The sequence below is a fragment of the Narcine bancroftii genome, chromosome 13, assembly GCF_036971445.1.
Source record: "Narcine bancroftii isolate sNarBan1 chromosome 13, sNarBan1.hap1, whole genome shotgun sequence".
NCBI classification, from domain to species: domain Eukaryota; kingdom Metazoa; phylum Chordata; class Chondrichthyes; order Torpediniformes; family Narcinidae; genus Narcine; species Narcine bancroftii.
The window spans coordinates 73,243,327-73,270,817 of NC_091481.1; the positions used below are offsets into that span (position 1 = coordinate 73,243,327).

Genomic DNA, 27,491 nt, shown 5'->3' on the forward strand with positions numbered 1-27,491 from the left:
CTTAACACTGAAAGATTAATTTAAAAAAACCAAGTCACTAGATGAGAGCCAATAATTACACTGAGAAAGATTAATGTAGGGTGGTACATAAAAGGTAGCTTATTGCATTTCTATATATAACTCTGTAACTCTTTTCCATATTGGGCATGAGAATTGAGCTAAAATTAGTTTATGAATGTCATCATAAAATACTTTCACTTTTACCCTGAATTTATCAGTAATTTTGCCAGAGTTAAATGGAATATCAGTTTGGACACAAATATTTCTCATTTTCATGATTGGTCTCCATGTCTTAAATCGCAGCCATGAGAGACAATTCCCTTAACTCACCAAAAAAAAAGTCACACTGCTATTGACAGTAAAGAAACTTAAATAGATGGTAGTTAATTCCTTGGTCGGTTGAGTTTGGAGATTACACCATTACAAGTGAAAGATTGATAATGTGCATAATTTATATTTAACCATCCTCTACTCAATTTTTTCAGTTGCCCTACTTTTAGTAGAGAAGAAAGGAATATTTCTGCTCCTCAAATCAACTGTTTTCTGTGTAAATTGACTTTGATGTACAAAATGAGTCATTCAATCTGCCCCACCTCCAATTAAATGGCTGACTGCAGTGTTATCAGTAAATACTCTTTTAATGTTGTGTGAAACTTGTTCAGTGCATCGTTAGTTATTTATAACCCACCTAGAGATGGTGATCAAGCTCTATGAACTTGATTAGATTGGTAGTTGCCTGGTGCAAAAATATTCTGTTATATTGCTAATCTTTTCTACCTGTTCGACCTCATTTCACACTAGCATTTCATTCCCAGTTCCGCATTCTCTCATTTTGTTTAATAATAAATTCTGTGGCAATTTATTGATTACCTGCTGAAAGTTCATATATGACCTCATCTGTTCTATTAATTACAACTTCAAAAAACTTGAACAGTTTTGTTCAATGAGTTACTTCCATACAAGCATGTCGGCTGTACACGGTTCTGTTAATGTTTTCTGTGTGCCCTGCTATCACTTTGTAATATTTTCTGGTGTATTCCCAGCTACAAGTGCCTTGCTCCCTTCTTAAATAGTGGGATGCATCAACATGGAGGGCCCAGGACAGATGTTGACACCCAGGAGCGTGAAAGCTCTTAACCCTTTTCACTGCTGAACCCTCAATGTGTTCTCCTGATTTCCCCCTCCTTAAGGTGTGCATTATTGGCTTCTAGGGGTTTATTAACGTGCCATCCTGTTAGTTTCACCAATACTTTTTGCTATTACTAATTTAAAAGTTCAAATTTATTGTCAGAGTACACGCATGACTACTGGCCAGGCAGAATTTCTGATTATCAGTAGTGTAAACTATACTCAAAAAAAAGATGCGTATAGAAAAGAGAGAAATGTAAACAAACTCTGCAAATACAGAAAAAATATATAGTAATAAATAATGTGGAAGGTAAGAGTCCTTAAATGAGTCCCTGACTGAGTTTGTCGTTGAGGAGTCTGATGGTGGTGGGGTAGCAGCTATTCCTGAACCTGGTGGTGTGAGTCTTGTAACACCTAGACCTCTTTCCTGATGGTAGCAGCGAAAACAGAGTGTTGTGTGGATCCTCGATGTTTGCTACTATTCTCCGACAGCAGCGTTCCCCATAGATGCTCTCAATGATGGGGAGGGTTTTGCCTGTGATATCCTGAGCTGTGTCCACTTACTTCTGCAGGGCTTTTCACTTAGAATTATTGGTATCCCCATACTCTCATTCCTTCTGCTTCCCATTGGAAATGAATCTCAGGGTGGTATGTGATATTATGTACATACTCTGACAATACATTTGAAATCTGATTCTAGTCAAGGTGTCAACTATTTCCAAGAGACTTTTTGCCTTTTGTGAAAGTAGAGTCAAATATGTTTGATTTTCCTTTGATTTCATAAACAGTACAACTCTGATTATCCGAAATTGAGCTGAACTGACCTCACAGGTTGAAAAAAAATTCACTAGACATGAAGTTAGAATGATGATTGTCCTAGTTTCAAGTAACTTCCCCCCCCCCCCCCCCCCTTTCCATTTCTTCTTTACCTTCCCTATTGGCTTTTCTCTCCAAATCTCCCTCTCAAACTGCATACCACTGTCTCCCAACTGCAAGCGGCCTGAAGAATCCCTTGTCCCGGCATCATCAAGGAGAAAGGCCTGGAATGGGACCTCGGGCTCAATGGCGCTTCCTCCCCTCCCCTTCCCTTCCCTCCCTCCTCAGTACGCTGGACACCTGCGCAGTAGGCCTAGGGGAGGATTCAAAGTCAGGACAGAGCCCACTGACTTGCCAGTGAGTGTTCCACTGGCCTGGGAAGCCTCCCAGGGGATCAAAGGCAGCAGTGGGGACATGTCAGAGATCGGAGGCGGTGGTTGGGAGATCTTGGTGTTTGGCAGCAGCGTTGGGGCCGAGTTGGGGATTGGCGGCAGCCAGCATTTTTTTGGTGAGAATTAAACATTATTTTTAAAAGCCTTCCCTTGTTATTTAAACATTAATACAAGTGATTTGCTGTTGCTACTGGGCTATTTTTTAAAAATGACCAGTTATCCGAAGAGAAACCATTTATCTGACATAGGCCTAGTCCCGACCATTTTGGAGAATCAGTGGTACTGTATTTCAATATATTTTCTATTGTTTCAATAATAGTTCTTGCTACTTTTCTCCGTGCTAATTTTTTTTTGTGTTTCTTACATGACTGTTGTTTTGCTTTCATCTAACTGATTTTTTTCCTCATCCTTTGCATTCTGAAATTTCCCCTTCAAGTGATCTAGCTAATCTAATATATGAATCAAAAAGGTAGCAGGGAGGTCTACCAACTAGTTAAATAGGCAAATGGCGCATTAACCTTTATCACAGAGGGTTTGAAGTTGGAGAATAGATAAGCAGCTAGTCATTTAAAACTGAAATACATAGAAAGTCCTTCTCAGCAAGGGCAGTGAATCTCAACAGTTCTCTGTCCCTGAGGGTGGTGGAGGCCAGATCAATAGATATATTTAAGATAGAAGGAAATAAAAATTTGAGAGATTGAGGGATTAAGTATTCTGGGGAATTGGCACCAAAGAGTTGAACATAGGTCAGCCAGGTATTGAATGGTAGGACCACCTTAAGAAGCCTCCCCCTATTTTCCTGTGCACTACCCTTTTTAGCAACATTCCTTGTTCTTATTTTTTGTAAAACACACCTTGGCTTGTAATGAGAAGTTTTATAAATCCAAAAGAAAGTCAGCTTTTTTAAAAAAGTGTAACACTAAAATATAAGTCTCACAAGTGGCATAAAGGCAGGCCCTTGCTAAGGAAAATAACCAGGTAAACTAAAATAACAATGATGGTTGTATAATGGAAAGTATTAGTAGGGAGTAGAATAATGAAAGTAGAATAATTAGATAAAAACAGGTTCCAGTAAAATTGGTGAAACTGTAGTTGGAAAAGTCATTAAATCAAATGATTGCATTTTAAAATGGGAGAAGTTGGACATTATGGCAGTAACCATGATTTTTCTGTCTTTTATGTGTGAGTTCAGAATCAGAATTTATTGTCATGAACAAGTCATGAAATTCAATGTTTTGTGGCAGCGTCACAGGGCAAACATTCATATTATAACCATCTTACCACATTACTACAAAAAAAATTTAATTGCAGCAACAGTCAGGCAGTGTTTTTGGTTCATTGATCACTCAGGAATCTGATGGCAGAGGGGAAGGAGCTGTCCTTGTGCCGTAGAGCACTCATCTTTAGGCTCCTGTACCTTTTTCCCTGATGGTGGCAGAGTGAAGAGGGCATGGCCTGGGTGGTGAGGGTCTTTGAGCATAGACGCTGCTTTTTTAAGACATCATCTTTTGTAGTTGTCCTTGATGAAGTGAAGTCTGGTGTCTGTGATTTTGCAGGCCGAATGAACAATCCTCTGGAGTTTATTCTTGTCCTGAGAGTTGGTGCCTCCACACCAGGCAGTGATGCAACCAGCCAGAATTCTCTCCACGGTTCACCTGTAGAAGTTTACAAGAGTCTTCGGTGACTACTCAGGCACCTCACAATATAGCTGCTGGCGAGCCTTCTTTGTGATTGCATCAACGTGGAGCCTCCAGGACAGATCCTTGGAGATGTTGACACTCAGGAATTTGAAGTTCTTGACCCTCTCCACTACTGAGCCCATCTGAAGTCCACAATCCTCTCCTTTGTTTTGCTGACATTGAGCACAAGGTTGTTGTCATTACACCATTTAACAAGCTGATCTATCTCTCTCCTGTACACTATCTCATTGCCGTTTGCAAGTCAGCCAAAAACTGCGGTGTCAACGGCAAACTTGTAGATGGCATTGGAATTCTACCTGGCCACACAGTCGCGGGTGTATAGCGAGTAGAGCAGTGGGGTAAACACGCATCCTTGGGGTGCGCCTGTGTTGATGATCAGTGAGGAGAAGACGTTTCCAATTCGTACTGACTGGTCTTCCAATGAGAACGTCAAGGATCCAGTTACAGAGGCTGGAATAGAGGCCTAGTGTTTGTAGCTTATTGATCAGCACTGAGGAAATAATGATATTGAAGGCCGAGCTGAAGTCAATTGAAAGCAGCTGTATGTATGAATTGCTGTTTTCACAGTGATCCAAAGCTAAGTGGAGAGCCAGCGATTTTGTATCTGCTGTGGAGCGATTGTGACGATAAGTGAATTGCACCATGTCCAGATCTTTGCTTAGGTACGTGTTAATTCTTGCCACCACCAGCCTCTCAGAGCATTTCATCACAGTAGATATTAGTGCTACTGGGCAGTAGTCATTGAGGCAGCTCACACTACTCTACTTGGGTACCGGGATGATTGATGCCCTTTTGAAGCAGGTGGGGACCTCTTACTGCAGCATTGAGAGGTTGAAAATGTCCGTGAACACTCCAGCTAGTTGTTTGGTGCAGATTTTCAGAATTTCAGTATTCAAAAACTCAAGAACTGCCAATATATAACACCTATTTGTTAAGTTACTGCAGACCAGACAGCCTGGGCGGCACAGTTAGTGCAACACTGTTACAGCGCTAGTGATCAGACTGGGGTTCGAATCCCGCGCTGTTTGTGAGGAATTTGTATGTTCTCCTCGTGTCTGTGTGGGTTTTCCCCAGGGGCTCCAGTTTCCTCCCACCATTCAAAATGTACCAGGGATGTAAGTTAATTGGGTGTAAATTTGATAACATAGACTCATGGGCCAAAATTGCCTGTTCCTGAACTGTACGTCTAACTTTAAATTAATACAGATAAAAATTGTGAAAAATTAAGGTTACATTTAAATTCAGTGTAATTTTATTTTGAAGAAATATTATTGCACTTTTCCATAACTAATACTTTTACAATAATTACTAGTGTGTTTTTTACTATATACCCACTATATTCAGTATTGCCTATGTGGATTCATGAATTTATATTTTTGGATTGTTTTGTTTTGCTTTGTGTTGACCTTTAAGTTGGATTTAATTTAATTTTTCCTTATCTTATATTGTAAATCCCTAGTTTTCTCTACGTGAACAACTTCTTCACACACTTTTATTTACAACATGTTGACTTTTTATATTTCTCTGATGTAATCAATGGCCATTTGAATTATATATGTTACAGGTTTACATCCAGGCTGATTAGTCCATGCCTTTCAAGCCATTCATTTATTTCAAGCCGTATTATGGATGTGCTTGTTTTATCCACTGAGATCTGTCAAATGTGAACAAGCTTTTATTCTTCAAAGAATCGTCATATTTAAAGAGCTACTACCCAATATAATTATAAAAGTGTTGCAGTTAAATTATTCTGACCGATAGATATTTAGTATCCTATACGAAGTATTGTGTTCTAGCTGAGGAAACTGAATGTTTCAGTAGCAGTCTTCCTTTCATCTGAGTGGGTGGGGGGGGGGGTGGGGGGAGTGAGTTGGAACTGATGCGATGGTGATAGAGGTGGAATACAAATGCTCTCTTTTCACTGCAGTTACATTTAGATTGTGGAATTGTATACCCTCGCCAACTGTTTGACAGACCTGTGTTTTCATATATTCCTCCATAACATGCACCTTAGAAGTTGTGAGGACCAAAGGCTGGCTGATGGTCACTTGTTACAAATTAGCAACCTTGTTTTGCCCTCTGACATAAAGTGAAAGCATTGTTTCACAACCTTATTGACCCCTTCCTACTGGAATTTGTTTAATTCTTCCGAAATCCAGATCTAGTACATTACACATATTCAATAACCAAGATTTATTCTGATCATTTGGCAGGAATATTACGCTGCTTACTTCATATTTGTTTTGTCATGCCATCAGATACACAGTTTAAATATGAGATTTAAGGGGAGAGAACATTTGTGAGCTTGAATTGGAAGTCAACACTTGAGAAATGAACCTTACACAATCACGTTATGCTAATTTCAAAAACAATGTTCCCTTTTATTTGCTGCCACAAGCCAAGCTCTCCCTCTCTCTTTCATTATTCCCTTTCCCCTCCTCAATGTTGGCTCCATGTAAATTAAGGTGCTGTCAATATCAGAAACTTATAACACAAAAGTAGGCCGACAGAGTACATGCCAATCATCTTGTACCTGTGTTTCGTATGGCATGCTAGAACATTGAGAAAATGAACCCCAAAAAAATCATTGTTGTCAGTCAGATATGGAACATGATACTGGAAAATTTTGCACAGGTTTTCAACTGCAAGTAACTTGGAAGTGGGTTACTATTTACAGGATTCCCACAGATAAATGTTTGAAAACCAATGCTTTAATCATTTTTTTCTGCAAAATTTACTTGTATGTTGTACACAATTATTGCATTGGTATTAGTTATTCCCTCTAATCTATGCTGCCATTTGTAAGACGTTAATGAGCAATGAGACTGGTGAACTCCTCATTGCAGTGTTCATTTGTGGTGCACCCAAGCTGAATCTAACCAGTGTCGTTCCTGGAAGCAGCGTGCATATTCTGTCAATCTGAAATCCATCACGTGCATTTGAGTGATTGTCACATCATGATGCCTTTGATTCTTTTAGAATTGCCTCTTCTCTGTTCCAAAACCATAGATTTGAAAATGGATTGATTTTTAAAGTCTATGCCATTCCCATCCTCTCCCTCCCAAAGGATGCTACGTAACATTGCTAATCTAAACCTTTGGGATTGTCTTCTGCAAATATATAAAAATTTAAAAAATACTCGGCATGATGCCTGCAAGCACTTGGAAAGGGCAAGAAAGAAGCCAGGTTAAAGTTCCAAGGCTTGATGCCCTGTGTCCTTTTAGCATTACCTCATTTGGAAAGGGCAAGAAAGAAGCCAGGTTAAAGTTCCAAGGCATGATGCCCTGTGTCCTCTTAGCATTACCTTGTCAATTCTCTTTTCAGATACTGCAGAACTTCTGTATTTCTGATATTTTCTTGTAGCATTTCAGATAGTCATAATTATTTTTCAACAATTCAGTTATTTCTAAAATAAATTGTGGTCTTAGAATTGGACAGACTCAACGGTGCAGTGATCTAGAGGGAACAAATATTGCAGAATTGTTATTAATGTCTTGAATGTGATCATGTCAGTCCAAACATTTGAATGCTTCACATTTAAACCCTGTCCAAGAATGAGAAACGTTCCTCAAATGTCATTTTTCATTCATCTTTCTTCAGGGTAGCCAGGAGCCAGCAGCCACCCCAGACGCTATGGTACAGCCGTATGCTACAGTTCCATTCCCTCCCCCTCCTCCTCCTCCTCCACAGAATGGAATTCCAACAGAATACACTGTTCCACACACTCAGGACTACACAGGTCAGACGCCAGTCCCAGATCATAGTCTGAACATCTACGCATCCAGTCAGACCCTTGGGGAACAGAGTGGCACACTTGCCAATGTGCAGCCTGTATCTGGAACCGCCACAGTAAGTTAAAATCCAGGCTTTAGTCTTCATCCTACATGATAATGCGTTGCAAATAAATTTCATTTTTTAATATATAGTATCAAGTTATTTAAATATAAACAGAAGCTGATATTACAGCCACAGCAGGAATTAAATATATGGAATGTTTGGTTTTACAAATGGGCAGCCATGCCATATTTGTATATCATTTATAAAAGTAACTTCAGAGTTGCCTAATTCTAGCTAACCCTTCAAATGTCAGGTGACGTGGCCCAGTATTTGCATGCGTGTGCTTCATGGTGAAACTTTAAAGCAAGTGCATCAATAATATAAATTTAAATTTGCCATTATTTTGATTTGGGAAGATCAACTTTTATTGAGGTGCATTATCTCTTTGTGTGGGTCTCCTTGTGTATAGCAAGAGCCTAGATTATTTTGTTGCTCCCAGCGGAACGTGTAAAACCTTTGGTGGTGCTCTGTGTTTGGTGCAGGAAAAGGCCTGCTCAAGGTAGCTGATATGAATCTGCTGACATTTGCTATCATCTCGTGCTGGACTTTTGCAGTCTAAGGGGACCTTGTTATCAGTGTAACGGTTGAAATTGAAGTCCCTGCTAGAAAATATTGGAAGCATTGTTACAAAGAACCAGAGTATAGTTTTTGTGTGATCATTGAATGAAAGTAGCCTGTACCCAAATGTTCCTTGATCTGCCCACACTCTAAGAATTTATACATATACCTACTGCTTCTGTGAATAACTTTTTTTTAAATTTTCTGACACTTAGTTATGACTGGAAACACTGGGAAATAAGTAGAATGGTGGATATCTGGAGATCCCTCCTCCAAAAACATGGAAATTGAACATGTAAAAACCTGACCTTAACAATTCTTGCAGCAAACATATTAAATATTTCAGAATTAGGATCCGGTAAATAGAATCAAGATATAGATCAGCCATGAGTGTTGAAAGGGACTGGAGGACCTACTTGTCTTTATAATGGACACCAGCTTATTTCACTGCAGTCAATTATCCATTGTTTCTGTCAGAAATAGAGTGTACTTTCAGGCTCATCCAGAAATCTTGGCATGTGATCAAATGGGGACACTTTCATCACCAACAAGGAGCATATTTTCTTTCGCCAAATTGTCATGCACACTCAACTTATCTTGCATAATTATACAACAGATTATAGAGGCTCAAGTGCATTATCATCTAACTGTACACGTAAACCAGAAACTGCATACACATAATACGCCACACATAAAACGTCGGACATAATACGTCGCACATAAAACGCCGGGCATAATACACTGCACATAAAACGCCACACATACATAAAAATATAATAGAAAATAAACATGTGTAAATATTTTGGAAGAATGTACTTTTTTCAATTACAAGAGCTCCAAAGTTATTGGATCAATCTCATAGGATGTGGGCAGATGCTATTTCCCAGTAAGGTAGTCCTGATTTTGTTGATCCTGTTTCTCGTCCCTGATGGGGGTCAGAGATCCTGTGTGATGGAAGGTAGGGATCCTCCATAAATTTTTAACCACTATTTAAGCAATGCTCCTGATGAATGTCGTCAACGTAGGAAAGGGAAACAGCAGTGATCATCTCAGCTGCTTTGTTGACTTCTGGTTTGATGCTCTCAAATGTACCTCTGTAACTGTCAAGACAAGGGCTGGTAGCCTTGCCCTCCTCAATGTTCTGAGGAAATGTTGGTGCTGCCATTACTTGCACCAACACAGAAAGCCCATCCTATCCATGCTGATTTCCAGGGAGTCATTCTTTTTTCCCTCAGTACCCTTGCAATTTACTCTCACACATATAAAATCAACTCCACTTTGATTCATTTTTTAGTGTTAACCCTTAGGAATGATCTACCACAGCCGGTAGACCTACCAGTAAATCTTCAGGAAATGGAAGCGCCCAAGGAAAATCCATGAGGTACACAATATGCCAACTGTACCAATAGCACCCAAGGTCCCAATGGAAGCAGTATTTCTGGGGCTGCTAGACAGCTGCACTAACTGCTGCCCCATCTTGGTGCCTAAATTAGCTCACAATTAACTGACATAAATTACAACTCCACTTCACACTAAGTGTTATTACCTTTAGCTTTTTTAACATATTGGAAAATCAACAGATTACAGAGCAGCCCCAGTTTTCAGCTGTAAAGTTATTGAAATGTTCTGAGTCCTTTATTTGAGAACATTACAGCTGTCAGCTGCAGTCATTGGGAGTTGAGGTGTAGAATAAACACTACTGATCCGAACATCAACTAGTCACTTGATCTGTATTTTTTTTTTGCCCCTTCCTAATTTAAACTACGATCTGACTGCAAATTTTTCTTTTAATTTTGGGCTATCCATGGTGAAAGATGTCCATAAATGGGCATTCAAAATATACCTTCTGAAAGAACAATTGGATGTACTGACCTGTTAACTAATGATGTACTGATTATTCATTGATGACTTGAGAGTGTTTAGAATTTGTATTTCTTAAACAGTCTGTTGCTAAATTGAAATTTTTAAAAAACTTTTATCAAAATGATGATTCAAATTCAAATTCCTATGCTTTTATTGGGGCCTTACTGTCAAAACATTTGCAGAGCCTTCATCAAATAGACTGATGGGATTGTGGAAGCCGTTACTGTTCATCGATGAGCAGTGTACGGAGAGGCAACCCCCACCCTCAACACGTGATGGTCCACACAGCTGTAAAACCAGTCCAGCATATTCAGTTCTTTCACCCAAAACTCTCATGCTGACGTTTTTGGGCAGACCACAGAGAATACTCTGGAAAATAAAATGTTTCATAGCCCTTTTCCTTCATTTTGCTCTGCTTAGGATACAGCATTTGGTTATGAAATAAGTAGGAACTGGTTGCCTTGACAACACCCTGGAAGGACTGTGGATGTACACTGCCATGCATCCAAAACATAGTACTTAGTCAACAGCCTTTCTGACTCACTTTCAGTTTCACAGTTCAGAGCATGAACTCCAATTTCATCTGCTGCCTCGGCTACAACTGAATATTCTTTTTTTTAAAGTGGAGAATTCTGGGTTTGCCCGCAGTTCTCTCCTTACCATTTGTCGAAATGTAATAACAGAAAATGTTCCAATGTTTCGGCAGTGATATTTTCTTGTCAATTTTTATTTTATGCCAAACTACTCATTCATTAACTGGTGATATTTGTGCTACTTTGGTATGGTAATATAGAAGAATTTTATTAAAATGTATTGGACAATTTTTGCTGGCCATTATTGATTTCTGGAAATAGATTTCCATTGCCACAGTGCTTATGTTTTCAGAGACCCTGACCGAACCCTGCAAATTCTTCAATGAATGAGTCTATAAGTGCTGCATTTTAGAGGAAAATGATGTAACTGAAGTAAATTCTTTGTTATTCAAATATTTTTCAGCAGTTTGGGTTCAGAGTTTGAAAAGGACACTACTTCGTGGTATGATTGTGAATTAACTTTGCCTTTCTTGTCAGGGCACAATGACACTTGTAAATGTGCCATCAGAAAGCAGTCGAGCCCAGGGAAATGTGTTAATCTTTCACACCTGTGAGATTGCTGGTGTTCTACAGAATGAATTGTGTGTGGTGACATTAAGTCAAGCAAGAATGGAAATGAAATTGCAGTTCGGGATTTGGAGAGAAAATACTTACAGGATAGACAAGGAGCTCTTTAGCATTCTTTATGACACTGTCGCTATTCCTCAAGTCCCATCATGTTTATCAAGTCTTTATTTCTTACGTACTTCACACCACTCTTCTGAATAAAACTAGATCTAAGCACATTTGGGAATCAATCTTCAATGAGAACCTTGGTATTTACCAGCCAGTTTGGAACTGATCCTAATAATTGTGTTGGCTAAAATTTGGTTAGGAAATTTTGATAATTGGTTTTGAAATTATTTCTTTTTCTCAAATGCAGTTGCACGTGCACACGTATGACCCAATATATTAACATCCTTAAGGATTTTTTCTTTGCATTTGTGTACCTTGGCCATTGCAATATTAATCACTTAGGTGTGATGAAACAGGAAAGTGGCAACACAGTAAAAGAAAGGCATGGACAAGCTTGCCTTCAATTTTTTGAATATTTTATTTTTGATTTTCAAAGGCTCGTATTAAGTTCAGACAACAATGCACTTTCTTTCATCACTTCTGTATAACACAGAGGCTGTTTTTCCCCCCTCCCCCCCCCCCAAAGCCACAATAAAACCAAGAATAAAGTAATATAGATTATACAAACACAAAAAACACATCCCAGTGAGGACAACGACCCTTGCAAAAAACTTTAAAAGGGGTAAGGTACAAAAAAGTACGAGCTCCCGTCATCTGCACCACTTCCCAATCATTTCCCTGCTGGGACAGGTTACTTCATTTCCTTTATTCCGAAGAGGTGAAAATTATATCTGTGTGCCTATGAGTTTCAGATAAGATTTCCACACCCCAATGTGCCATACTTCCTCCTTAAATTGTACGTGATTTTCTCCAGGGGAATACAACTCTGCATTTCCATATTCTATCGTGTAATATTTAATTGGGAGTCAGACTTCCACGTGACCACAATACATTTCCTGGCTACTGCTGTCGACCTTCACAAACTGAATTTTGTACTTGGACAGTTTAAAACACACATCCATAATGTTTTCCAGAAGTTACAATTCTGGATCCTGTGGAAAATCCACCTTTGTAATTTTTTTCAGGATGTCCCCCAGGTCCTCCCAGAAGGGTCTCACCTTTATACACAGCCAGGTTGAATGCATAAAAGTTCCAATCTCCACACCACACCTAATTTCTGAGATTTCTGGGTTGGATTTATGTAATTTTTGTGGTGTGAGATACAAGAAATTGACGTCCTTGCCTTCTTCGGTCAGAACATTGAGTGTAGAAGTTGGAAAATCACATTCCAGCTGTATAAAACTTTAGTTAGGTCACGCTTGGAGTTTTATGAGCTGTGTTTGTGTTGCCACACTATGGGAAGGTTTGGGAGGCATTGGAGAGCATGCAGGGGAGGTTTACCAGGATGTTGTCTATATTGGAATGTGTTAGCTATAACGAGAGGTTGGACAAACTTGAATTTTGTTCACTAGAGTACAAAGCGGGGGGGGGGGCTGATAGAATGACAGAATAATGAGAGGCAGAGGGAGGATAGTACTTTTCCCAAGGTGGAAATATCAAGCATTTAAGGTGATGAGAGGGGAATTGATTAAAGGAGGTTTGTGAGGCAAGTTTTCTACACACTTAGTGTTTTTAGTGCCTGGAACCAACTGTCAAAGGAGATGGCAGAAGCAGATATTTGGGATGAGTTTAGATTGGCCTCACAGTCGATGCAGGTGTAGTGAGCTGAAGGACTATTTGTGTGCTGCACTATTCGAGGTTAAACATGCAGCTTGACAAAGCTTAGTGATAACAAATTATGATTCATGTAATGCAGATCAAGAACTGACTTTTATTCTTGAGTGAACTGACCTCTTCTGTGGTTACACACACGAGCACTGAGGGTCAGCAGGGATGAGGAAAAGAGAATGAAAAATATGCACCCAGATATGTTTGCTGGAAGTTGGAAAGTTTTTTGAATTTTTCAACTGTAATGTTTAACAGTCCTGTGAACATGAACAATGGCTGGTTGTGCTAGATATTATAGGTCAGTCTCCATTTGCTTTCAGAGTCTTGCACAGGGGTATCCAAACTTTATGGAAGTGAGTAAGGCTAGACCTAAAATCTCTCCAATGGGCTGCATAAAAAGGTGAAGTTCCCTTCATGTAAAACTCTTTAAATCCTACGGAGAAGGATTTTTCCTTTTATTTGTCTCGACATGATCCATTTTCTAGAATAGATTTTTTTTAGTATCGGCAGATTTACAAGGAAGAGTATTTAGAGGCGAAATATAAAAGTAGGGTTATATCGGACCATTCTTTATTATTTTTTTCTTGTGCAAGTTCTTATCGATGGAGATTTAACAAAGTTTGTTATCTTTATTAAAGAACAGATCACTTTGTTCTTGACTGAGAATGATAATTCTGTAGATAGTCGTTTTGTGTTATGGGATGCACTAAAAACTTATTTAAGAGGGCAGATTATTAGTTATACTACTAAAGTTAAGAAACAGTATATAGCAGAGAGTTTAGAATTGGCGAAGCAAATTGCTGAATTGGAGAAGGAATTTCAGAAAGGTGTGACAGAAGATAAGAAAGTGGTATTGGCTAATTTGAAATTACGTTATAACACATTGCAAACTTATCAATTTGAGCATTTAATTAATCAATCTAAGCAGCTATTACAAGTTGGGTGAGAGAGCACATAAGGTACTCGCATAGCAGTTAAAGACGGAACAGGTTTCACGGATTATTAATGCTGTTTTTTAAAAAGAGTTCAACAGGTACCTATAAACCTCAGGAAATTAATGATCAGTTTTATTCATTTTATCAAAAATTATATACTTCTGAGGGGAAACAGGATAGTGGTGTTATTGAATCTTATTTATCTAAATTAACTTTACCAGCATTAAAGGAGGAAGATGTTGTGGAATTGGAAGCTCCGTTTACAGAATTTGAGATTAAGGAAGCTCTTCAGGAGATGCCAAATGGAAAGTCACCAGTGGACGACGGATTTTCTGTGGAATTTTACAAAATTTATCCTCTGTGTTTGAGGATGTATTACAACAAGTAGCTGAAGAGCATGAGTTGCCGGAATCTTGCTCCAGTGCTTTAATTACTGTAATTCCGAAAAAAGATCGAGATCCGTTGCAAGTGTCTTCATATAGGCCTATTTCTCTACTGAATGTAGATTATAAAATTATAGCAAAAGTATTAGCAAATCGACTTGTACCTAAATTGATACATATTGACCAAACAGGTTTTATTAAGAATAGAAATGCATCAGATAATATTCTTTGATTGATTACTTTGGTCAATGCATTTCGACAGCAGCCCAACCATCCAATGGTGGTTGCGCTTGATGCGGAAAAAGCCTTTGATAGGATTGAATGGGAATTTTTATTTAAGGTGTTGGAGAAGTTTAAATTTGGCCCTTTTTTTATTGGTTGGGTTAAAGCTTTATATACAAACCAGATTGCCAGGGTGGTGACAAATGGTCACATTTTATTACCGTTCAAATTGAAGTGTTCAACTCGACAAGGGTGTCCATTGTCACCAGCCTTGTTTGGATTGGCTATTGAACTGTTAGCTCAAACAATAAGACAGAATGAACAGATAAGAGGAATGAGAGTTATGGATGACAAATATAAGCTTAATTTATTTGCAGATGATGGTGTGATATATTTGACAGACCCAGAACGATCATTGCCGCATCTGCAGGAATGTTTATTGCAATATGAAACATTGTCTGGATATAAGGTTAATTGGAATAAGAGTGAAATTTTGCCAGTTGGAGAAGGAGACTATTCAGAATATCAAGATATTATAAAATTGAAATGGTCTGATAAAATTTAATATTTAGGAATAATTGTAAATGCTGTTCATCAATCTTTATATAAGTTAAATTATGTTCCTTTACTAAAAAAGATTAAAGCAGATTTAATTAAATGGAACGATCTCCTGTTAACTTAATTGGTCAAGTCAATTGTATTAAGATGAATATTTTTCCTCAAATTCAATATTTATTTGAGTCAACACTGTGTCCTCTTTTAAAAGGATTTTTTCAGGATTTAAATAAAGCCGTGAGAGAATTTTTATGAAAAGGTAAATTATCGCGGATAGCATTACATAAACTTACTTGGAAGTATGCGTTAGGTGGGCTTCAATTACCTCATCTTCAAAATTATTATGAAGCAGTCCAATTGAAATTTATTAGTAGATTGATGGATTTGGACCAACCCCCAAGTTGGGTGAAAGTTGAGATGGCTTATATTTCTGAAATTGAGGTGCATCAATTTATATATTGATGGAATATAAATTTGTTGCGGGAATATAACATGCTGATATTAAAGCATTTATTAAAGGTGTGGACTAAAAGAAATAAGATTTTAGGATCAAAAGGTAAATTTTAACCCCATTATATAGTAATCATCTTATTCCTTTTTCAATATTTAATAACTATTTAAAGAGTTGGGATTTTAAATTGACGAATGTACGGTATGGAATGGTTAATTATAATTTTTTACATCAGTTATATTTAACTCCAGAGAAATTGAAAAAATATAGTTTTAGTAACTTGGATTCTTGTTTTAGATGTGTATGTACTGCTACTTTTTTTTAACATGATGTTTGCTCTTGTGTTTGTTCATGTACAACCATTTTGGGAAAAAATTAGGTTAATTTTGGAAAAATTATATTGTGGCGGTTCACCACTTGGCTTGTAAGCCATTTCTCTTTTTTTGTGCTTATGGTTTTTTTATATATATAATTATAAAATTACTTATATTGAACTGTATATTGTTTTTCTATTAACGATTTTCTTAAATAAATAAAGTTTTCAATAAAAAAGTCAACACAGTGCATATGGAAATATCCTAGCTGCAAAGTTGCATGCCTGTTTGTATTGTCAACTGCACGAGGAAGAAAGGTCACCTTTAAGGATCGGCATCCTCAGATCAAAAAGGTGGGGGACCAAGTCTACTGCAGGACCAAGTTGAATTATCCCATTGAAAACTAGATAATAATTTATAGTTCTTGACCCTCAGGATAGTTTTGAAAGTATAAGTATTGTTGATTTGGATATAATATAAATTTGTGTTGCCATAATTTTTGGCTGCAATTATGGAACTCTGAAACAATGAATACAGTGGACTGTTAATGGCATCTATTACAGGGCATAGAAATGCTTTAATTGAAATATTCATCACCTTAATTGTCTGATGTGCTTTTTATCTTCCAGCAGACAGACGAAGCAGCACAGACAGATGGACAACAAACAACACAGAATACAGAGAACAGTGAGAGCAAACCCATACCCAAGCGGCTTCATGTTTCCAACATTCCCTTTCGATTCCGTGATCCTGACCTCAGGCAAATGTTTGGGGTAAGGATGAGCTTTTACTGGATCTCTTTTCAAAGCATCATACAAAAAAAAAGTTTTGCGCCATTGAGTTGCTTTAGAAAGGAAATTTATGAGCAATTCTTTGTGCCCAAATTTTAATAAAAAACTTTTAAAATGTGAATTAAAATAATATGAAAAGTCTAGTTGCTTAAAACTGCATTTCCATCTGTAGAACCCAGGGTGCAGTCTTCATAGAATAGCTGAATTAGAGCAAAACTGTACTTTGTTGCCTGTGGAGACATAATTGAAATTCTACAGTGCAAAATCACCCATTATAAACCAATATTTCTTACCCGTTGATCTTAAATTTGAATTTAATTTGTCTGTGTGGTTGGCATATTAGTTTCATGTTAAGAGTTCATGAATAAACAAATGTTGTTCCTATACTTCATTAGCGTAACAAAGCCAAAATGCTAACTGCATAGGTATGTTTGCATATCCAAGTGACTATGGTTGCCAATTTAGTTGAATTCAAACCAAGTACAAGTTTGTCACGTCTACTTTGCAAGCAATTCAGCTAGTCAACCCAGACATCATACAGTGGTTAAAAACAGTTCAGAATTAGAGTTACAAGCTGAGGTCAGTTAGAATAGAGCAGGGGCAACATATTGTACGAGTGTGAGGTTCGTTCAGGAGTCTGATAATGGTGGGAAAGAAACATTCCTTGAATCTAATGGTGTATGATCTCATGAATTGTCTTCCCAATGGGAGGAGGGTTGAAGGGTGTGTGGTCAGGATGGGATGAGTTTTTTAATATGTTTGCTGTTTTTCTGAGGTAGGGATAAGTGTAGATGGAGTGATGTACTTGTGGAAATTTTATTCCACGTCCAACCAACAAATGAAAATTAAATATCCAGAGAAAATTAAGTCAAAATACCCTTATTACTCAAATCTTTCATAACTGGAATCAAAATTTTTCTTGTGTCCTCTCTAGATCATTCATATACTTTCTAAAGTGTGGTTACCAGAATTATATTCCTTATTCTAGCTATCCTCTTATGCATGTTTTAGACTGGAGAAGCTAGGGTTGTTCTCAGAGCTGCACAGTTTGAAGGGTGATTTCCTGCATGTGTTCATGATCATCAGAGGGAAGAAAGAACATGTTTTCATTCATGGGCAGTTCAAGTATCAAGGCACAGACTTAAAATGCTGAGGTAAAACTGCTAAGGAGCTGTTATGGATATCTTTTTATCAGGAGATTGGCGATCATTTAGAGATTAAACTAGAAAGACTGCAAATGCTGGGGTCAAATGCCATACATAAATGTGCTAGAGAAGCTCAACAAATTATGCAACATCTGTAAGAAGTAAAGGGTAACCAACATTTTGGGCCTGAGCCCCAGATTGGAAACAGCATCAACTAATATTTTCAGAGAATTGGATGCGGATTTGAGGGAAAATGAATTTCAGGACTGACGAGTAAGAGTTTGGGGATGGATAGTCGACAAAAAGATAGCATACACTCAGTAGGATGAACCGTAGCCCAAATTTGCCAAAACAATTATATGTTCACCTCCTCACCAGCCAACTCGCTTATCACCATTACGGTGGCTTGTGTGTCTAATCGTATTCAGATTACACAGAATTTTATGTCAGCAAGGAGTCAATGCTTCAAGGAAAAAGAAACATGGCCAAAACAATTTTTTAGGAAGTCAAAAATGTTCTTTCAGTTAAGGTTTAGTGGTGAGGTAATGTAAAGGGTAGTTTATGTTCAGTCCAGCTCATTATTCCCAGACTGGGATTGTTGCTGGCTGAAAATTAGCAAAGAATAAAATTATATTTGCTGTGGCAACATTAGAAAAAAGAAGGCAATTTAGTTTTCTCTTACCCAAAGTTAATTGGGCCACTGTAAATAAATCCTTACTGCAAGTTGAAGGTAAAAAGAATCAAAAGGAGTTGATGGGGATGTATATGAGGGACAAAGTTGCAGAGGTTAATGGAAATAAGGGAAAACGACATGAAGCTAATGAGAGTACTCTCAGTGAACCACATGGCAAATTGACCTCTTCCAATGTCATTATAAGAGCAAAGAATGAAACGTCCACTTATCTCTCCAATATTGAACTGCCCTTTTCACATAATGTTTGAATGAACACATGGAGTACACAATGTGGCAACTGTCGCATTTGTCTTGGCATTAAATCACAATTTTGGCAAATTATTTTTGATTCTCAATGGTTTGAAAATTGTAACATTGTGAGACAGTTGAACTTTAAGACAACAGAGCCTACAGTGCAAGCCGTCGTGTTTGATTGCAGCAAATTGAGCTTATTTCAAATCTCCACAGATTTCTGACTGTATTCTATGCTCTCCCTGATGTTAAAAGATACACCACTGCCATTCTTGGTTTAAAATGTGTTTTGTGAGTTATATAAAAAATTAGGGAACTAATGCATCAAGATTGAAAATGCGAAACACAAATATAAGAATTAAAAAGTCAATCTCTCTCCTTGCCTGTGCCTTCCTCTCTCTCCCCCCTTCCTCTCTCTCTAATATACTTGTTGTATTTGTACTGAAATGCCAGTCACCAAGAATCTGAATTAATTGGTGGCAATATAAAACAATAATTTTCATTTACCAAACATTTTCAATGCAGGGGAATGTCAAAGCATTGAACATTTAAAATAAAAAGAGGAAACTGCGTGGCTGAGCTAAAGAAAAATATATTGGCAATGTAAACAAAGCTGAGTAAAAGAGTTATTTTTGTTAGGAGAATCTTGGAAAGAAGGTGAGCAATGGAACTCTGTGTTATCAAGAGGTGCAGAGTTCAAACAGCAGAGGAATTGGGGTGTGATAGAGCAACTAAGGAATACTGAAGAAGAAAGTTGAACATAAATATTACATAAAGGAGCCAGGAGGTTCAGAAACCCATTGTCAGTTAATATATTTGTGCATCTGTGCCACCCATGAGCTTTTCTGCCAGTTTGGCATGATCCATGTATCAGAGTCCCGTTAGCACGACAAGAAGGTTGAAAAGCCCATTACAATGAATCGTTTGAATTTGTATCTGGTCCCAGTTTTAAATGCCTCCATTTCAGTAGGAAACTTTCCAGTCTGTTTCTTGCCAGTGTGGCCCAATTGTCAGAGGCAATCACTCAGAAGGAAACTTTTATTTGTTTTTCCTTTACCATAACACACCCTCTTGTGTAAAGAAGGTGCCTCAAGTTCCTTTTTAAAACTTTCCCCTCTCCCCTTAAATCAATGCCCTCTAGTTTAGAGTCCCTACTCAGTGGAAAACAGTGTCTATTTACTTATCTCTGGCCCTCATGATTTTATTAACTTCCCTAACGTCAACCTTTTTTTTAAAAAACTGAATCATTACATACATTTAAAGGCATAAGTTAAACTGTTGGGCTATATTTAAAGTTATGGGCAAGAGGAAGATAAGTGATCAGATTAGCTATGGTATTGAATGCAGTTAAGAGGGGTCACATGGCTACTCCTATTCAGAAAATCTGATACTGATATCTATTCCAGCAGAGGAGAGTGTGGAGAACATTCAAAATAGAGCAGAATTTTTAACTGAGAAGGATGACAAGCGGAAGGTTGTGGATGTTATCTATATGGACTTTAGTAAGTCTTTTGACGAGGTTCCGCTTAAGAGGTTAGTTAGGAAGGTTCAAGCATGAGGTATTAATGTTGAAGTAGTGAAATGGATTCAACAGTGGTTGGATGGCAGATGCCAGAGAAGTGGGGAAAAATTGTTTGTCAAATTGGAGGCCAGTGACTAGTGAAGTGCCTCAAGGATCGGTGCTGAGTCCATTGTTGTTTGTCATATATATTAATGATCTAGATGATAGGGTGGTAAATTGGATTAGTAAGTGTGCAGATGATACTAAGATGGGTGGTGTTGTGGACAGTGAGGAAGGTTTTCAAAGTTTGCAGTGGGATATAGAACAGTTAGAAGAGTGGGCTGAAAGATGGCAGATGGAGTTTAATACTGATAAATGTGAGGTGCTATATTTGGTAGGACTAATCAGCCAGGGTCATACATATTAAATGGTCGACAATTGGGGAGTGTTGAGAACATAGGGATTTAGGAATTGTGGTACATAATTCCCAGGAAGTGGAGCCACATGTAGGTAGCATTTGGTGAAGAAAGCATTTGGTGTGTTGGCCTTCATAAATCAGAGTATTGAATACAGGAGTTGGGATGTCATGTTGAAGTTGTATAATGCATTGGTGAGGCCAAATTTGGAATATTGTCTGCAGTTTTTGGTCACTGAATTATAGGAAGGATATAAACAGAATAGAGAATGAAGAGGAGATTTATAAGAATATTGCCTGGGTTTCAGGGTTTGAGTTTAAGGGAAAGTTTGAGCAGGCTGGGATTTTATTCCCTGGAGCATAGAAGATTGAGGGGTGATTTGATAGAGGTATTTAAAATTGTGAGGGGGACAGAGAGAGTCAATGTGGAGAGGCTTTTTCCATTGAGAGTGGGGGAGATTCAAACAAGAGGACGTGGATTCAGATTGAAAGAGGAAAGGTTTAGGAGAAACATGAGGGGGAATTTCTTCCCTCAGAGGGTGGTGGGAATGTGGAATGAGCTTCTGGCCAAAGTGATAGATGCGAGTTTGATTTTAATATTTAAGGAAAAGTTGGATAGGGATATGGATGAGAGAGGTGTGGATGGTTATGGGCCGGGTGTGGGTCTATGGGATTGGGTGGGAGAAGGTGTTCGGCATGGACTAGAAGGGCTGTACTGGCCTGTTTCTTTGTTGTAATTGTTATATGGTTGTATATCATTATATGATTTTTTTAACACTAACAAATGCTTATTTTCTTTTCTTTGCAGCAATTTGGTAAAATTATAGATGTAGAAATTATATTTAATGAACGTGGCTCAAAGGTAAGCACTTTTAAAAACATTTCTATGGTATCACTTAATGCAATAATTGCTGTATATAAAAGCTTTTAAAAAAGCAGTTGATCTCGGCTGTTTTAAAACCATTTTCCAGTTAGTGACATTTTCCAAAATTCCTCCTTTTTCAATGATAATCTTCACCAGAGGACAGGTTATCTGCACCTACCTTCCTTCATAATCTTCATAATTTGTAATAGTAACTTTTTTTAAATTGCATATCTATGAAGTCTTTAATTGTTTTTATTTGTACCCTTATTTATCCTTGTCCTCCTTCACTGAAGCTAAAATCTGAATCCAGAATTATAGTTATTTATTGAATCATTCTTATGGTAGATTTTATTAATTACTTGGTTGTATGTGTAGTCAAGGCTCAGTTTGTTTCTGTACCAGTACTTGATGTTAAGAATCAATTTGTTGATACTGTCTATTCATTGAATCAAATTGATTTTTGGTTGACGGTAACTGAATTTGGAAAATGAGGCTTTGCTGGAATTGTTTTTCAGTCGAGAGACTATTCAGTTAAATACCTTTTTAGCAATAAGTTTCAGATATTTTTGATTATTGTCTTTCACTCCACTATTCCATTGCATCTTTTTTTTAAGTAATAGTTTATTATATTAATTGATATTTACTAGTGTGGAGTTGAATTAATTCATCTCTCCTCCCCATTTCTTTCCAGACTGCTTATTTTTAAATTATATACTGTAATGTCAAGTTTCTACTGTTGTTTTAATTCTCCAGTTTATCTAGAAGCATTTCTAAAAAGCAAGTTCCAAGGTAAAGGTTCTTTATTTGCTCTTTTGAGAACTCGCTGATAGGCATTCTATTCACAATCACCATTAATAGGTTTTTTTTTAACAACAGAGCAGTTTAGAGATGGTTAAAAAAAGGAAATGGAAATTCCCTTATGAAAACTTCACCTCATATATGAGCATTGTGTACAATACAATGTATAAATCCCGTATGATTCAAATCTGCATTGCATTCTATAAAAGTTATGTAACTATTATGTAGAGAATATTTAACATGCAATATTTCTCTCTACCAAATCAATTAAAATATTTTAAAATATTAAGGCCTTAGATCTCTGTGCTTTGAGGCAACTTAATAATTCTGCATAGTACTTTCCATTCATTTCATTTTAACTGGCTAGGAGAGCACATGCTGGTGATCCCCTGCAATGCGTGAACGTGTTGCTGCTACACTGGAGATGAGTGGCACTGAGGTGGGCTGCTATCCAGGAAACAAAGCTGAAGCTCCATCTAATCCTCATTCCTTTTCCATAGTTGATCTGACTATTCAAAAATCAAAGGTGTTAACCTCCAACCTAATAAATGGCTTTTAAAGACTGCAATTGCTGCAGATTTTTCACATTTAATGGCGTATTGGCAGCATCCCTGCAGATACAGCAAATCATAACTCACCTTTCTAACCTTGAGTTCTATTCATGGATCTTCACTGGCGTTGAGGGAAATACCAACCCACCGAAAACAATATTAAATAGATTTATGCAGTTGTATTGACAACTTTTTAAAAGGGAAACAAAATGTCTAAAATACATTATCTGGGTGTTGAAACCTAATCTTCAGTTTCTGAAGCGGGTTTACCAGGTTGCTGCCGAGGGAGGAACTAGTAAATAAACAAAGCTACACCTACAGAACATCTTCCATTTTAATTTAGGGACTCGAGCCTTTAGACACCAGTTTGGAGAAAAGATTATTTCTATTTAGTTGTTTATGAGAACAAACTAACCATTTACTGATAAAAGAGTAATGGGGTAGTGTAGTTATCATCAATCTCTGTTTTGAGGTGATAGGATCGTGTGACAAAAGCCTGGGCTACATCTGAAAGTGTGACTATCCCTCTGGGAGAAACAGAAATAGTCTCGGCTGTTTTATGCCATCAGAGTGTTCGTATTTATAAACCAGGACTAAATTTGAATAAGCTGCTGCAGGACTGCATACTAGCAAAGTAAGCAGTGTCACTTGGAATACAGATTCGAATGCTATTTATTATATTGGTATTGCTGGCAAATGGGAACTTAATGTTTCTTGATGATCTATCACAATTTCCATTGCAGTCTTGCAAAATTTTGGGATGGAAAGAGATGACTATATGTAATATTATGATATGCAAATCTGATTGTGGAACTGTTAGCAAGATTTAAAGGAGAGGATCTTCCATTCCATTGTCCTTTACAGTCATTAAAAAAAAAATTAATTACAAGTTAGCTGCTTCACGCAAAGCCAAAAAAAATCCCTGAAAACAAAAGAACAAAACTCTTGAAGGACTCAGCAGATCAGGCAGCATCTGTGGAGTGAAAATGTCAGCATTTCCGCATGATAATTTTTCATCAGACCTATTTTTTTGTTTACGTCATTTCTTGCTCCTGTTTTATTTGCAATCCAAGGATGTAATAAATGTCTGAATGCTTGACTTTATTGGCTTCTTACCCCCCCCCCCCCCCCACTTCACACATCCTACTAGACTTTTTTTTGTGGGCTATCTGGTATTGAAGTCAAACTTTGAAATTGCTCACATCCCCATCCAAACACAGGATTGACAACAAGCTTACAGAAACTAACTTGTGTGCTATATAGTGGAAATAAAATTTAAGCAAGTAAATTAGATTTTCTAGCCATAATACCAACTTTTTTTTTGTTGGGAGATTTTGTCTTTTTTCTCAGCTTGGTGAAATGTGCAGGGGCATTCTCAGTTATCACAGAGCTGTGACAATTATTGCAATACATTCTGTTCTACACTGCTATAACCCTCTGAGCTGTCATAGCTGTAAGTGGGTTAGCATAGTTCTGATGTAGAAAATTACTTGTGAACCACTCGCCCTCCTCTCGTTGGTATTCTCTTCTGACCTTAGACAAGATACATTCATTCGCTTTGATTTCAAGCAACTGTACAGGCCATAAGAATGGAGTATTGCCTCTTTAAAACGACATTGATTTAAAATGTATTTTGAGATTATTTTTTCTGTTTCTATCATTATGGTGGGTGGAGTTGGCATCTGGCAGCAAAGGAGTCAGACTGTGATTTGATTGGTTATGTTTGTGTTTTTCCAGAAATACAGGGGACCAATCGCCACACCTTATTCTGATGTTTTATATGATTAACTTCTCACTAAAACCACTTCATGCTTAAAAAGGGTTAGGAAAAACAAGTTTTTTTTAAAAATATTCCTTTGATTTTTATGACTAATGAAGCAACATTTTTAATACCGAGATAATATTTCCGGTGATGGACTTGGCCAGAATCCTTTCGTCCCCACATCTTTTGCTTATATTCGTCAATTTCACAACTGTCTTTGCATAGTCGCTATTCTGTACAATGGGTCCTCAGAGTCGGTCACGGATATATGCAGCTTACAGAGCCACACCATGCATTGGTGTGTTTGCTGTGTGCAGTATCTGGGAGACCACTGCTAACCATATCCAAACTGCTCTAATTGGGAGAAATCAAACTGAATTGATGATGAGGAGTGGCTTGCAAGAATGTCCAGGGATCTTTAGTCAGTCGTTGGTGGAATGGACACCACAGTGACTTTTAAGCCCATTACTTAAAATGTCAGAGGAGGTATTAGTTGGAAATTAATGTTCATCCTGCTATTGAATATATATTTGTTGGCCAACTCATTTTACTGTGGATGCCATGTTCCAAGCAACTTTCATGTAGATTTTTTAAGATACTTCTCACTACTGTTTGAGCATAGAAAATGACAAGCTATTCAACTTAAATGTTCAAACCTTCGCCTATTTTGATTGCTGTGATTTAAAACAAAACAGCATACAGGTAATTGTGGCATCATTCATGAAAACTTAAACACTAGTTCAGCGAAAGGTCTGAACAATCTATTGATGCCAGAACTGTGCCAACCCAGTTAATTTCAGTCAGGGCAGCTATGATGACAGAAACATCAGCAGTACTACCCCATGGATCACAGAGTAGAACAGTTGCCATTAGATTCCTGATTGCTGTCCAATGATCAGTTGTTGAATGGACATGTAAGAACAAGATTGGATTTGGCTGTAATGCTTATGGTCACATAACCAACCAGAATTAACTCCCAAGGCAAACATTTGTCACTTTTTCACATCATAGTGGGCAGCCAGTGCTCATAAACCTATTTTCGGAAAAATTTAGACCAGGGAAGAAAACTACAATAAATTGGTGATGTATTTAATGTACTAAAATGTTAGTGTCCTCTCATGTTCATTTAATTGAGGAAAGAATTAAGACAATTGTGGAAAAGTCCGATCATTTCAGCAGACAGTGTAAGGTTTGTAATGTAAACAGGCCTTTGCTTAACAGCTGCATTAATTATAAACAAATCCCTTCCCTCATTCTGTGATGTTTGCAATTTGTTCTTGAATTGTAAATGACGACATGTTCAGCCGAGTTCGTCAGGCTTAGAATACGAGCAAGACTGTCAGTCGCACAATATAACATAAAGCTATAGTTAACTCAGATTGAGCCAACCTAATATTCGCTCTTCACTGAAGGGATCCTCTTCCTTTGAGCCCCGGTGAGAAGGGTGACATGGAGCAATTTATAGTCTGTTTTTCGCTGCTCCTGTGGACAGCAGTTAGCAGCATCCACTTTGGGTTTGTACTGGGGCTTCTTCATACAGGGGAACAGATTCTTGCAAAAAGCTTCACGTCATTTTTAGTTGATGAATAAGGTTTTAGATGGAAATCCTCTAACGCAGCATGAAAACAACTACCCTCAGCCAATCACTTCAAAGCATGATTTGTTTTTGATGCTAAAACTGTGTTATTATTGTGCACTGTGGTACATTGGGGAAATGGTGCATGTATCCTTATGGGTTAAATTGTGTTTTCTGTTGATGAACACACAGGATTATTGCCTTTTTTATTTCTTGTTTTTTATATTTGTATCTAGTAACATTTATTTATCATTCTTCTGCAGGGGTTGTTGATCTACTTTTTTGACACTGCTCATCTGTTGCTTGTATTTATTGCAGTTCTGAGGCCAGGTTAAAACAACAAGTTACTTGGGCTATCTCCATCATTATCTTCCATTTGTATAATTTCTTGAAGATGACGATAAATTTCTTTATCTGGCTCCTAACTTCAAAGACATAAAAACAAATCTGAATTCTTTTCAAATGCCAGAGACTTCCGTGCCCATATGTGGCTGTTAAACTTGCACGAGTGCTGCCTGCCATGTGACAGGATGATTTTAGAAAGGGCTAGGTTGAATTTCAGTACCAAGTACTAAAGACCAATAGGTGGTGTTGATTTGTGTCATGGGGAGAGGAAATTTTTATTGGTAGGGAACCTGATAGGCTGGTGTAAAAGATTTTATTTGAATTTTGATAACTTTTACACTATTGCTTTTGTCTCATTTCATCCTCCCATTCTGCAGGTGTGGGATCTTGATAACTGGTTAATCAGTGTTTCACCAAAGTTGTGAAGTTAGATTCATGCTCTATCTTCACCGGGGCTTCACAATGCTTCATACATAGCCAATAGCCATTTAGGAACACTTCACTCTGTGTGGGCAAACTGCACTATGTTTCTGTTCAGCAAAGCTCCATTAATAGCATTAAGATAACTGGTGAGTTCATTCCTGTGGCAGTGTCGATTGAGGAATATATGTTGACAGAAACGTCAGGAGGACACCCATGTTCTTCCGAAATTAAGACAGGTCTGTTTAATGTCCCGTATTAGACATGACAACTCTGAATATGTGAAACCACATGGTACTTCACTGAC

At 37.7% G+C, this 27,491-nt stretch overlaps 1 protein-coding gene across 1 annotated transcript in view; it reads left to right on the forward strand.

The window, feature by feature from the left end:
- The window catches only part of LOC138748450 (RNA binding protein fox-1 homolog 2-like), a 231,425-nt gene that overhangs the window by 152,423 nt on the left and 51,511 nt on the right, over positions 1 to 27,491 (forward strand). Inside the window, 3 exon segments of the mRNA XM_069908701.1 lie at positions 7,637 to 7,885; positions 16,720 to 16,863; positions 21,676 to 21,729. Coding sequence (XP_069764802.1) covers positions 7,637 to 7,885; positions 16,720 to 16,863; positions 21,676 to 21,729 — 447 coding nt within the window.